The sequence below is a fragment of the Schistocerca gregaria genome, chromosome X, assembly GCF_023897955.1.
Source record: "Schistocerca gregaria isolate iqSchGreg1 chromosome X, iqSchGreg1.2, whole genome shotgun sequence".
In the NCBI taxonomy this organism is placed as follows: domain Eukaryota; kingdom Metazoa; phylum Arthropoda; class Insecta; order Orthoptera; family Acrididae; genus Schistocerca; species Schistocerca gregaria.
Genome location: NC_064931.1, coordinates 427,985,784 through 428,000,171, shown reverse-complemented (window position 1 = coordinate 428,000,171; position 14,388 = coordinate 427,985,784). Strand labels below are relative to the sequence as shown.

General features: G+C 40.1%; 1 protein-coding gene and 1 pseudogene across 3 annotated transcripts in view; one reads left to right on the top strand and one right to left on the bottom strand.

Annotated features, from left to right (window-relative positions):
- Positions 1-11,202, bottom strand: part of LOC126298705 (histone-lysine N-methyltransferase 2D-like) — a 156,073-nt gene extending 144,871 nt beyond the window's left edge. For 2 of the 3 annotated variants that reach the window (XM_049990130.1, XM_049990131.1), the window contains exons 1-2: positions 11,126-11,202; positions 1,158-1,184 (exon numbers count right to left, since the gene is read on the bottom strand). In XM_049990130.1, the coding sequence (XP_049846087.1) occupies positions 1,158-1,166 (9 nt within the window). In that variant the 5' untranslated portion in view covers positions 1,167-1,184; positions 11,126-11,202. The remainder of the gene's footprint in view (positions 1-1,157; positions 1,185-11,125) is intronic. The other variant, XM_049990132.1, reaches the window with a different exon arrangement.
- Positions 8,343-8,459, top strand: LOC126300046 (5S ribosomal RNA; annotated as a pseudogene).
- Positions 11,203-14,388: the final 3,186 nt, after the last annotated feature.

Here is a 14,388-nt window from a genome sequence, read left to right as displayed (position 1 = left end):
ATTTGGTCTGGGTTCCACAACCTTGATCAGTATTCTAGAATGGCTCGCACGATTGTTTTTTAAGCAATGTAATGTTTAGAGTTATGGCAGTTTCCTACCAATGAACCGAAGTTTACCATCTACTTTACAAACAATTGACCTCGTGTGATCTTTCCATTTCATATCCTTAAAAATAGTTACATGCAGATATTTATATGAGTTGACTGATACAAACTGTGGTTTACTGATATTGTAGTCATAGGTTACTACGACGTTTAAACATCCAGAATACCTTCACTACCTTCTGTACAGTACAATGTTTGCAATCGACCTTCACAGTCTCCCGTGTTTTCTGAAATGTTAGTTCCACATAGTTGGCATGTACCAACTTCTAGCGCTATTCATCAGTCCTGGCTATGTTTTTAAGTGCTTTGTGGTGAAGTGCTTGCCTCATAGAGAGGATTTGGTGTGGTATGGTATGACTGTTCACAGATTTTCTTACCGAACATTGATCAGCTGAATAATCTGCTGCACTTTGGACGATCTGTTAACTGTTGCAATTCGTGATTGTCTACTGCGTCTGCTGTCATCTACATATTGCTGCTCAAAACAATTGACTCTTTGATTCACCCTTGTCTTGGTATCATTAAAAATCCAAGTGCTTGCACGATGTTGAGGACACGTGTCTCATGCGTCAGGAACCATAGATATGGTCGCAATAAGATGTGTTAATAATGCACGGCTTGCCCATCCTGCATTCAACTTTCACACTGAGAGTCAGTGACGATATTACATTCGTGGAACATACCGATCTATTCCACTCGCCGTGGACAGGTCTTCACCAACAGAGCAACTACGTCTTATGTTTCTCATGGGCGTATACACTTATTCTTTCCGATGGATCACATGGAGAATAAATTTTATTCATTTCGTAGAATTTCTCTCTTTAATTTCCCTTTCCACAGACACTAGTGTACTCATATATTTAGAGATCTTCAAATATAATTTTGTTCAGAATTAGTAGTTATGTCAAAGCATTTCGTTACTGCATCTGAAACTGCCTTAATCATGGTAACGCAACTCCTACTGGGTTAAAATATTATTTTAGTGCAGGGGCAGTGAGACAAAATGCGCGCTTATTAATCGAAATTGAAAGTATAAAATGTCTTTCACTTTACCTTGGCCATCCTCGTTCAGACAGCAACCTGAAAAGAAATAAAAGAAAATTAACTTCCATTTCGTAGGGAGTTAAGATATGTGCTTATAATACTGTAGCAACTGGAACGAAATATAGTAGATACATTAAATATAGCGGTAATTACCAATTATTAGTTTTACTTTTATTTAAAAATTTCTCCTGTATTACTAGCTGTTCCTTAGGTGAAATCTGGCCTGGCTCCTGTACATAAAATCCAGGTATCGGAAAAATGTACATAAACAATCCACAGTGAAACTATTAATCAATCGCGATTTAGATGTGAGGGAAGACGTTGCCCGACAGTTGGAAATAGAGACGTTATAGTCTGTTGGAGTATGTGGCACATGAGGCGGAGGTAATTCAGTTTGATGATGATGATGTTTGGTTTGAGGGGCGCTCAACTGCGCGATCATCAACGCCCGTAAGAAGTCCCAACTTTTACATGATCCAATTTTTTTCACAGTCCAGTCTAGGCACTATCAAGACTGATGATGATGATGAAATGATGAGGACAACACAAACACGCAGTACCCGGGCAGAGAAAATCCCTAACCCGGCCGGGAATCGATCCCGGGACCGCGTGATCTAGAGGCAGCAACTCTAGCCGCTAGACCACGAGCTGCGGACAGATAATGCAGTGAAAATCATGATTGTGTGTTTAAAATTATTAGGTAATATCACGAACATAGGTACCATGAAAATGCTGTTTAAGGGTACTAGTAGTGGACGGAGATGCTTTTATGATTAATTTCTCCTATTATATGTTGTAGTGACACACATCCACCAATACATGACTGTTCTAGACTAATATGTTATGTAACCAGCTAAACCAGTCAATGGTTTAAACACAGTGCTGGTGAAAGATTTGCTGTAGATAAAAGTGTTAAAGTTTAACCGAATAAAGCTTGAGCGTTGTAGAACATAGATATCAATGACCTCCCATTCAGATTCGTGACTCACCCCGACTTTATTAAAGGCTGTCATTCATATTTCTGCAGTGCTTGTCACTTTTATTAAATTTACGCAATCCACACAACAAAATCATGATCGCACGTATTATCGCTAATGTACAATTTTCAGTGCTAATTGCGAAATGTTAAATAATCTCACAGTAGCTGGAATTATCGTATATCAGAAATCCGCTTGATTCTAAATATTTATGTACGTTACCGAGAGAAACACAGAAGATTAACTGAAAGTAATGAAATATCAGGGACGGAAATAGGCAGCAGCATAAGTACGCATAATGCTAGACGCGTCTGTAGAGCTATTCGAAACGAGGATGGCGGAAGTGAACTGTATCATAAGAGGTATATGAAATACCGCAGATGTTTTTTCCCTTCTACCGTTCTTTATGATGCTCTTGGCGACCCAGTGGGAATGTTGTGACTGCGTACCTATGAACGGACCGAATTTACGTTTGCTCCTGACTATAACAAACAGACAAACAGGCGTTGAACGCCCAACAGTGCCGCCCGACAGCCGTATCACCCTTAGACCTTAAGCGTCACCAGATGTAATACGAAGCTGCATGTGGTCAGCACACCACACTTCTAGCCGTTATCAGTTTTCGTGACTGGTGCTGCTGTTTCTCAATACAGTAGCTCCTCAATTGGCTCCACAAGGGTTGAGTGCACTCCAGTTGTCAACAGTACTTGGCAGGCGTGCACGATGACCCATCTAAGTGTTAGCCAAACCCGAAAGCGCCGAGCTTCGGTGACCTGACGGGAACCGGTGTTACCACTCTGCCAAGGCTGTTGGTTTCTGTCTATAACACGAATTACATTTTTCGTCGAAGAAGGTGATTGACGCTGCAGTGTTTTTTGTTTCGTGGATAACAACTCCTTACGTGAACAAAAACGCTACTAGCAACGCTTGATGTGTCAGTGTATAAATTTGCTTATAACTTATTAGCGGCTGAACTTAACTGATATAACTGCTATGTTTACAATAAATGTAACTATTTTTAAATGAAGTCATTTCCGCTTTTGGCTGTTAAAACATACAGTAAATAAATAATAACGAAGTATACAATAAATAATATTTTAACAAACAAAAGCGGACTGATTTCATTTAAAAATTTCCAGGAGCCTGTGGACCCAGTTATCATCAAACGTCTCAATGTAACTATTCTATGTGATTCATAGATGTGCACGTGTGTGCGATTGTATATGGCAAAATAAAAAAAAAGGTGGCGGGCAACTAAAATATTACCAGACTATTCTATAACTGTCCGAATTCTTCAGTGAAATGTAGAACCCTAGCAACCAAAATATTTAAGGGTAATGGCGGTTAGTCGTATCGCTAATTAAGTCCTCTAATCACGAATTTCAAATAAGGTGTCCTCTTATTGTTGACACGATCTAGTCGTTGATCTAACCCAAAATGACAAGAGGAGTAGTGTTTCGAATGCAGGACATCCACTCACGCGTTTAAGAAGTTAATTCAACGTTAGTTGTGGCCCAGAGTGTGCTTTTATCTGTGCTGCAACTGAAGTACAGAAAGCTTACATTAAAACGTGATATACTCCTACGTTTTTATGGAACGAAGAATACAGATAGGTCCTATTTTCGGTATTACATAGGTAATGTAAAAGGAACAATCACGTAATGTATCAAACGGCATCACATCAACAACAACCGAAACCTGGTAAATATTTTCTCAGTTTATCTGTCTGTGGAGAAACGTTACATGGTTTTCATCACGTGTAGGTGTACATTTCCTAGTTTCGGGAAACACAAATTAGACAGGTATGTCCTCTTTGGGAGGAGGAATTTCCTATTTCTTTGCACGAAGTTGCATTCCAACACATGGTCGGACGTCATTCTAACTTCGTACACGTAAACACAATCTCCACGAATATAAATGATTCGGCTTACAATTCTTTGCGACCGGTAGAACGACCATCTGTATGCATTATTGTTATTCGTGTTTAATGTTGTCACCATTCCTGGTCGGATAAACCCATCAGTCCAAGAAGTTTCGAGGCTGGATTAATATAAACAGATAAAAGTTAAGATGGTGGTTCTAATGCTTCGGATTTTCTTCTTAGTTTTCACTTCAGTGTAACGCACTGCATGCTGATAAAACCATATGAAACTGTTAGAAAAATCCCCCTACTTTGAGATGTTCAACTCGCGCGTCGAGTTGGCTAGAACGTCAGTTATGTGTAAAAGCGTAGACGCTTCTGCACTTTGTCATTTCGGGATAGGTTCACACGGATGAGACAAAGTCTCGTCATCTGTGACGATTTTTTCCCGGAAAAAAAAAATTGTGCGCATGCTGCAGTTCAACCAACTCGCAGCAGGCGTCCAAGCGTTGTTGTTTTTGTTCGGGAGTCAAGGTGTGCGAGACAAGCACTGCTCACACTTTACTCTTCTTTAAAACACTCTTAAGAATATTTGAACACCCCAAAACAGCAGGGATTCTCCACCTTGCTGCAATCGCTGGACAGTGTGTCTAAGGCGTTCAGCCTGACCGTGTTGCCTCCAAACACGTCTCCGACGATTGTCTGGTTGAAGGCATATGCGACTATCGTCGTTGAAGAGAAAGTGATGCCAATCCTGAGTGGTCCATTCGACATTGTGTTGGGCCCGCTTGTACCGCGCTGCATGGTGTTGTGGTTGCACAGACGGACCTCTCCATGGACGTCGTGAGTGAAGTTGCGCATCATGCAGCCTATTGCGCACATTTTGAGTCGTAACACGACGTCCTGTGGCTGCACGAAAAGTATTACTCATCATGGTGGCGTTTCTGTCAGGGTTCCTCCGAGGCATAATCCGTAGATAGGGGTCATCCACTGGGCGGCCTGAGCGAGGCATGTCATCGACAGTTACTGTTTCTTCTCCATGTCCGAATAATATCACTTCGGTTCACTCCGCGACGCGTGGACACTTCCCTTGTTGAGAGCCTTTCCTGGCACAAAGTAACAACGCGGACGCGACCGAACCGCGGTTTGACCGTATAGGCATGGCCGAACTACAGACAATGCGAGCCGTGTACCTCCTTCCTGGTGGAATGACTGTAACTGATCGGCTGTCGGATCCCCTCCGTCTACTAGGCGCTGCTCATGCATGGTTGGTTACATCTTTGGGCGGGTTTAGTGACATCGGTGGACAGTCAAAGGGATTGTGTCTGTGATACAATATCCACAGTCAATGTCCATCTTCAGGAGTTCTGCGAACCTGGTCATGCAAAACCGTTTTTGATGTGTGTATTATCCGAGCTCAACTGATTTACAAAAGTTCTCCAAACTCTGACACTTCTTAATGAAGATCTCTATAGCTGATTACTAGTACCTTAACATTATTTTCAACAGGGGGTATTTCTTGAAATATAATACCAATAATCTCTATTCCGTTGCAGCTATGTCCATTTTGTGGACTGAACCAACAACTTATTTTTAAAAAAATCGTTCAAGCATTACGCACAATTGTAAGCTACACTTGTGGCAGCGTCTGGCATGTAATACTTTCCTTATCCAACTAGGGTACTTAAGCTTCCAATCCTACTGCCCAGTCTCAAAGGTCACAATGTAGAATTGTAATGCAGATTTTTAACGTCTTCGAAACAGAGTTGATCATCTCAACCCCATCTGCCAGTTATCAGAAAGAACAAAGTGTGAACATGAAGCTCGTTGTTCGTTCCAAAGTGGTACGCCATATGAGACTGGACTCTTCTTTTGCTGTTGAGGCAGCCCCTTAAAATATTGAGTATATTTCCCAGGCACACACAAAGGCCGCACAAGGCTGTACTTGCATTGTCACGCTACGGTCGCTGGTTCGAATCCTGCCTCGGGCATGGATGTGTGTGACGTCCTTAAGTTAGTTAGGTTTAAGTAGTTCTAAGTTCTAGGGGACTGATGAGCTCAGAAGTTAAGTTCCATAGTGCTCAGAGCCATTTGAACCATTTTTTGCATTGTCACCACTGGATTCAGGAGCGCCATTATCTTTTGTACTGGGTGGGTAAAATTAAACTGACCCGAAAAATGTTTCATGCACCTTAAGGTTCCAATAGTTCAAATGGCTCTGAGCAGTATGGGACTTAATATCTGAGGTCATCAGTCCCACAGAACTTAGAACTACTTAAACCTAACTAAGCTAAGGATATCACACACATCCATGCCCGAGGCAGGATTCGAACCTGCGACCGTAGCGGTGCACCTTAAGGTAGGCAACCAAACTTACATCACATGAATCGGATGTAAGGTGGGTTGCCTACGTGAAGGTGCATGAAATATTTTTCAGGCCAGTTTTATTTTGCTCATCCTGCAGAGTTAAGCCGTTTTGCCCCGTGGATCGTCTTCAATCTGGTACTTGTTTCCAGTAGGAGAATGTCGCGTTATAAAGGGTAAACCTGTACTACACTGACAAATTTCGAGGTTTTTTTATACGACGTCTTGAGGAACAAATTAATGGTAATAGCCCATGTCCGGAAACGTCATCGAACGACGATACAGATCGTCTAAGTTACAAGGATAACGCCTGCCAGTAGCCTACCCGTTCGGAAGCAAACCTGAGTTGCAACGCTGTCGCCTCGTCAACAGTGAGTTTGTGGTCTCTGCGGTATTGCTGGACAGGCGTGGATGTATTACACGCCACCTGACGTCGTAAATGGTGTGAGGACCGTTGGAAGAAGCCTTGATTGTGATCTGTCAGATTTTAAATTCTTGTTTATTGCCAAGGAATTACTTAAATATTGACGCTCCCTAATGTCGTTGGGTGATGTTTCCACACGTGTGTTCTTATCCTCAATTTGTTCCTCTAAATCAGAATGAGATTTCCACTCTGCAGAGGAGTGTTCGCTGATATGAAACTTCCTGGCAGATTAAAACTGTGTGCCGGACCTAGACTCGAATTCGGGACCTTTGCTTTCGCGGGCAAGTGCTCTACCAACTGAGCTACCCAAGAACGACTCACGCCCAGTCCTCACAGCTTTACTTCCTCTAGATACTTTCTATTAGCTCTCGTCGGTGGCGTTCTAGTTCACCCTGTATGCGGTTAACTGTCAGCATGTCATACTTGTTCGTAATTGAGATTGCGGTTCTTTCCTGATCATCCCTTCCTAGTCCTCCAGTAGTGAGCATATCTACCTTCTACAGAAATATCATTCACTATAAAATGGCGGGGAGGGGGGGGGGGGGGTAGGGAGCTGTATTGAGATCAATATTTTATTATGATGAAGCAGTAGTCGTGCCACGATTACGTAAGAATGGCAGACAACACATTTCATTTGTGCAAACAGCATTGGCAGTTGCGTTGCATTCAAGACAAGGAACATTGTGTTAGAGAAATGAACTATCGATGAAACATGGAGAAATGAAAAAGTACAAAAGGGCAAAAAAAGACTTGCCACGAAGTATGCAATGTGTAATGGGAACCTGATGACAACGATACTGCTGTACAAAACATGCGGTTTAGGGACCTGTATCTCACAAATCTGACACAATTTAGGCACGATCAAGGAAAACGAAAATTTATACGTATTTCAATAAGGGGCAAACATTAACTGAGAAAGATACTTTAGGTAGAACGAGTAACATGTACTGATTGTAGCTGCTAATTTCGCATAAATTAGATTATCTCTGAAACTTGTGAGCTTATAAAAACATACAAAATACATGTCAAATTTCATAAAATATTGTTGTATGTAGCTGTACAAAGATAAGAAGGTAGCGAACCGAATAATGTGTTAGTTTTGAGCGTATGACTTGAAATAGTTCAGTCCCAAATATTTTGTTTTTTCGACTCACTTGGTCTCCTTGCACTGAAAGAAAAAATACGCGTTTTAATAAAACAGGGAAAAACAAAAACTTGCAAACATTTTCCACAATCAGCACAGTGAGGAACCCCATTTTGACTAACGCAAAATGCTTCATGCATGATGATCTGTATCACCAATAGGATGAACGGCACTCTTTCATGATGTTGTATTGTTCTAAGGAATCCATCTAACAATTCTGAGTTTACAATAATTATTTATCTTTAGCTATAAAACTAAATAATGGCACCTTAGTGGAAAATATCGAAGGAAGGTCAGCGTTAAATCTACCGTCGACATATTGATGCTATGGAGCAAAGATGAACTGAGACAGGTTGAAATTAACGTCCTGGAACTCTACTGATATGATGTAAGAAAACAAAAAGAAACTATGTCAGTATGTGCGGGCAACGGCCTTGTCGCAGTGGATACTCCGGTTCCCGTGCGATCACCGAAGTTAAGCGCTGTCGGGCGTGGCCGGCACTTGGATGGGTGACCATCCAGCCGCCATGTGCTGTTGCCATTTTTCGGGGTGCACTCAGCCTCGTGATGCCAATTGAGGAGCTACTCGACCGAATAGTAGCGGCTGCGGTCAAAGAAAACCATCATAACGACCGGGAGAACGGTGTGCTGACTACACGCCCCTCCTATCCGCATCCTCACCTGAGGATGACACGGCGGTCGGATGGTCCCGACGGGCCACTTGTGGCCTGAAGACGGAGTGCTTCAGGCTGTGCATTTGGGGATTTAAAATCTCTATGCCCGCCACCATCTGGCAAATTCCTCGATAGGCCTAGGCCAATTTGAATGTTACGACACTTAACGACAATTATAGAGACATAATACAATATCAAATTTTAATTTTTCGTTTTGAAGTTATTACTTTATGCTACCTTCAGATTCGATTATTGAAATACTTGGAGCCAAAATTTTCTAATTTTGCTTTTACAGCTAGTTGTTTAATCAGTTAAAAAAGTTCGGAAATCCGCATTATATACTTCAAACTGACTAGCAACTGGCAACTGCAACTACACGTTAGCATTCAAACATGTCTGAAATTTAGCTATTTAGCTGGAGTTCTAACTCAGAATGTAAGTAAATCGTGCAAGTATAAATACGAGTTTTTATTGTGATGGGAAACTAAGACCTATAATAGATAAGCCTAAAGTAGCAATGACAGATCAGCAATATTTGCCACACTAGTATAAGTGTGCTTTTATAAATGTATTAACACTTCAGAAACATGTACAGTGTCTTTGGGTGATAACTTAATAAAAAGTCATCAAAATTATTGTAGATAATATTTAAACTGGACTGAGAATTTCCCATAAGTAAACCTATAACTTGGTTTAATTCTCATTGCAACAAATCAGTTTCTGTAAACACAGCAGTCTACAGTAAAATATTTGTAAACAGTGCAGCTATTTGACAAAACAGAAAGTTTGCAAAGTATATCTGTTTGCATGACAGTTTTAAACTGAAATTTTTAAGATAAAATTGTTCTCAAACAGAATTAACTCCAGATATGGAGCTCTGAACACCCGTTTCCAGCACTGAAAAATTTATCTAATATACCACATAATTATAAATTCGTGCATATCAGAACCAATATCTCCAAAAAAATTGAACATAACTGTAGAACACCCAAAAAAATTTATCTACAGCTTTTAGGCAATAATGAACAAAAATGAACCACTGCTCTCAATTTATTGAAAACGTTTCATTGAGTTTGATATTATTTTAAATATCCCTTTGGCGAATATATATCGATTTTACTAATAGGTATTATTTAACGGTTCGATTATTGTTCCTCTTGGAAGCTAATATTCTTGTGTGCTTGTATGTTCATGTGTCGAAGTATGTAACAATTCTAAAATATGAGGGATATGCTTCAAACTTGTATGCTTCGTAAATGAAGTAGAAATTCACAAAAAGTAACAAGGTAAACAAGCCTAAATTTAAGTAAAATATTGCAATACGAGCAAACTATGCAACTGAACCAAACTGAAAAATATATAAAAGAGACTTCCTACATTCAAGAGAAGGGGAAATTCTGTTATTCCATTGGATTCCACTATACGTGAACTGATCACTTGGAAATCCATTATACACATAGAGTAGTAAACCTTCTGATACCATTATTAACCAACAAAAATGTTGCAAAGAAGTATAACAGAAGTGAAAGCACACATCAGATGTTTTGTTAACTTAAGTGCATAGTATTTTTCCTTTTAGTCTGAAAACAGTTACAGGAAATGAAAATAAAATTACTTGCTGAGCACCAGAACTAATTTAGAAACAGATAATTTCTTAGTTTTACTATATCTATAGTAGCTTTAGTATGGCCATTTGATATCTGTGAGGTTACATTATAACGTTGCACAACTAAGTCCTCACAGACATGTACTCGACATCCCTGAAGTATCTATTTCCTATCATGTGCTATATAAACATGTAAACTGTATAGTTTAAATGATTCTGAACCCTTATTCTTACTCAAAATAAAATAAAAGTATCAAGTAACCACACAAGGTAGTTCCAGTTGTTTAATCCAGGAATATTTCGAAGAAAAAGAGAAGTTAACGAGTTATGTGCTTGTTATTACTGGATGTTACGTTACAGTTCGGTAACTGAAGGTTATGATGTCAGAAGTTTCCTGAGAGACATGTACGAGTTTGCCCCTAAACATGTAGCAAAATTTTGAAACTTGCAGGTGTGCTTTAAACATAGTGTTATCTGAAAAAATTCTATTAGGAAAACAACAAAGTGTCGAGCTAGCGATACATGTAACATATAGTGATAAGCGTAAACTTCGGCACGTACTACTGCATTTAAAAACGTAAAAAAGAGGTGGAAAGCAGCTATTTCATGACGAAAAACCTTTTTATCTCTGTCACTGCAAACAAAAATCTTCCTCGCGAAATTATGCAAGTACAAGCGCTCTATGAATAGCGATTTGGCTTAGAGAAATTTTTGGACCCACACTATGCGGCAACGAGAAACATTATTTGATGACCGGGACTATATTAAAATCTGACGCGGAGCTACACACACGGTACTGAATATCAAACATCAGTTTCACTTTATATACGACATAAGCTAGTAAACAAACTGAATGAAGTTATCGAGAATGTATTATCAATCAAATTTTAAGTAAAAAGAAAAATACAGCTAGGTAAAGTTATTTACCTTGACGGGGAACAGTAGCGATGCGCAGAAGCAGCCCCAACTTCAGAAGTAAACCGCTTGACACTGCGACGGCAACTGAGGCGCACTGGGTAGCAGCTACTGGGCTCGGCCATCAGCGCAGTATGACCACTTCATCCACTCCAAGCTTCGCCATATCAGACACGACTGGAGCACATACTCGGGGCTTTGCTCGGGGTTTTTCTTCTACGACTGACCATTTTATGCTTTTTTACTGAAGATTGGTACAGATTCCAGTTTCTGTGTTTTGAGTGTTAGAAGCTACGTACTCCTCTGACAAAAGGTAAAAATGGCACCACTGCTTGTGACGTTATCCTACGTACTCTACAGCGCTAGCAGCGTTACAAAGGTTGGGTGCAGGGCGGATGGGTGTGGCCACCCTAGTTTGATAATTTGCCTATCATTTTCGATATTTGAGGTACCAAAAAACTATTTAACTAGACGGGTAGCAAACATAGCAACACACAGGGCCTCAACTATTCTTTTATTTTCATAGAAATATTTGGGCACCAGTTTCTCTGGTTCCTACAGATGTACAAATTAAATTTATTAAGTCAAACCCAGGCGAAGCCTGTACTCGAATTTGTGCCCAGTCTCGGATTGGATATGGTATTGTGATTGGCAGATGATTATTTTTAGACTGTTTTCCATGTGAATTCATTTGCCTAACGTCTAGATGAGGAAAAAATCACTGACTTTTAGGAAAAAGACGGTGGCATATAAAGTTTTTATAATGCACCGCTTTAGTGAATGGTGCCAGTTTCTTAAATATAGGAAAAAAGGTACTAAGAGACAGCTACAAGTTGTAGGAAGGCTTCGTAGGTGCTTATTAAGTTGAATGAATTTAAGAATGTATAATGAGCCACTCTGATTTAAGTTAAGCGGAACTGTACGGCCATCTTGTGATGAGCAGTAGTAGCTAAAAGCTCTCTATGGCCATATGTACGAGAAAGACTGTACCTTTATGTCTTTTTTCAGTCTCGTGCACTCTCTATTTACGCATTTTCTACCAGACGGTAATGTACACATAGAGACGATTGTATCTACACATCTAAAAATATGTTATTTCTGAGGATGAATAACATCCTAACGAAAAAGACAAAATTCGGAACCGAAAGCCGAGGACACTGCTCAGAAAAAAGGAAATGTAGATTCTCATATTACTTACAGGTTTTGCCGAGATCCAAGATGTAAATAATAATGATGTTTTTCTGTGTTGTAGGTTTGTAATCTTCAAAAGTTTTCTCATTTTGTGGACATTAAGTAAGATACCAGCTACGGAGTGTAGTGAGTACAACCGTATTGTACTTTGCACCACTCGCTTAAAGAGCCCGTGTTTCTTTGCATGTTGGTTTTATTGTTTCGTGTTTTCTTTCGTGCTTTCTGCCTCACCTCTGGACAGTCAGTGTCTATGTATTGTGATAATCCCAATTAGTCTCGTCGGAGGTATTAGAATGTGAAAGCTATTTTAAAGACCTCGACAGTAAACAAAGGTAAAAAATAGTCGATGGAAAGCAGTTATCGCATGTAAAACATGATACGTGGCGTGATTTACTCATATTAGTTGATAGCTCTACGATAAACCGAAAAGTGGCAGCTCTATTCGCAATTTCAGATTCTCGGCAACTTTGTCAGGAATTGTGTTCGTAAACAGTAGTAAGTACCTAAAACATGGTTGCCAATGGTAGTAACGTATCTGGTTTTCGTGAAATGAATATTCTTTTCAGGAACGATTTGTACAAATTTGCGAACCGAGGTTGACATCTTCCTACACGTCGATCAGGGGGTCTGAAGATAGCGTAATATATCGCCTAAACCGGTAGCCAAATAAAATAAAAGCATGGAAATTTTGACGGCTGAAGGGTGTTCGATTTGACATTCTGTTTTGATGTCTTACTGAGACCTCTATTAAAAATGAGACGTAAAACGTGGCAGTTGTCGATGTAATCAAAATTAGAAAGGGTATAAAACTTATAGACAAATCGTTGTGAATACTGGGCGCCAAAAGTAACACATGCAGATATAGACACTAGAAGTTAGAAAAACTAAAGAATGAGGAATGTGAGGAGAAACGACAACGTTAAAACTGAAAATGTCACATTAGTTTTTCGACATTATGAGATAAATCTACAAGCAGGGACTTTCAATCGAACGAATTCAGAAAGTAAATTTAATATGTAGCAAATGTGAGCAGTCAGGTCGACGATTTCCAGCACGTCTACGGGCACATTGAATTTCGTTGTAGCGGTATGTTGGCCGCGAGAGGTTACTTGACTTGCTACGCAGAAAACTCTGGACTGGCGACGCGTGCGAGGATCTGTGGGCTACGATGGAGGCCGTTATCAGTAAGATTCCCAGAAGAGACGGCGGTGCGCTGCACGGAAATCACACCCAGGTCCCATGCGGAGGTGAAACCGCCAACGTAGCACCAACAACACTCTTTGTCTCAAAGCAAACTCCAGGAAGCGACTACGCAGCTTTTAATTTTCACATGATTTTTCCAGTACTGCTGAAACTTCGGAGAACTTAGTAAGTTTCTGTATGTCACTTTCTCTCTCTCTGTCTCTGTCTCTGTCTCTCTCTCTCACTCACTCACTCTTTACTCCCCTTGTCGAACTTCACCATGTTTCGCTTCACGTAACGGTCTTACGAAACCGTTTATAAACGTAATAGTCTGAGTTCAAAAAAGATGAGACAGTATTTGCATATCAAACAGCATTCATTAAAATAAGATGTAGTGATGAAATAATGCAGTTGTGTAAAGAACAATGATTGTCGGAGCCCAATCACTACCCAAAATTTGCGCTATTGAGCAAAAAAGAAGAAAGAGAAGACTAAACATGGACGTTAATGACTGGGAGTGGGGATGATCTGGATATGTAGGTGCTATTCAGAACGGCACTTTGAGACGACAGTGGTCGACAAAAAACAATATCCAGCTAAAGGAGATACTACAACGCATCACTCAAGTGGAAAATTGTAGTTAAACACTCAGAAAATATGAATTAAAAAGAAACTCGTTTTCATGGCGGTATTATAGGGAGCAGAAAGACAATAATTTAAAGCGTCTTGCTGGGTACGGGATAATAACAACGAATTGAACATGAAAACGATAAGCTAATGACAACTTTGAATAACAGGTAGAAGGGTTGTTTGGCTGTTTTACCACCATAATGATTTAGCAAACGTCTTAGCTATGTCAGAACAGCCTGGACGCGTACTATCGGTCGGGTGAATTAAATTTC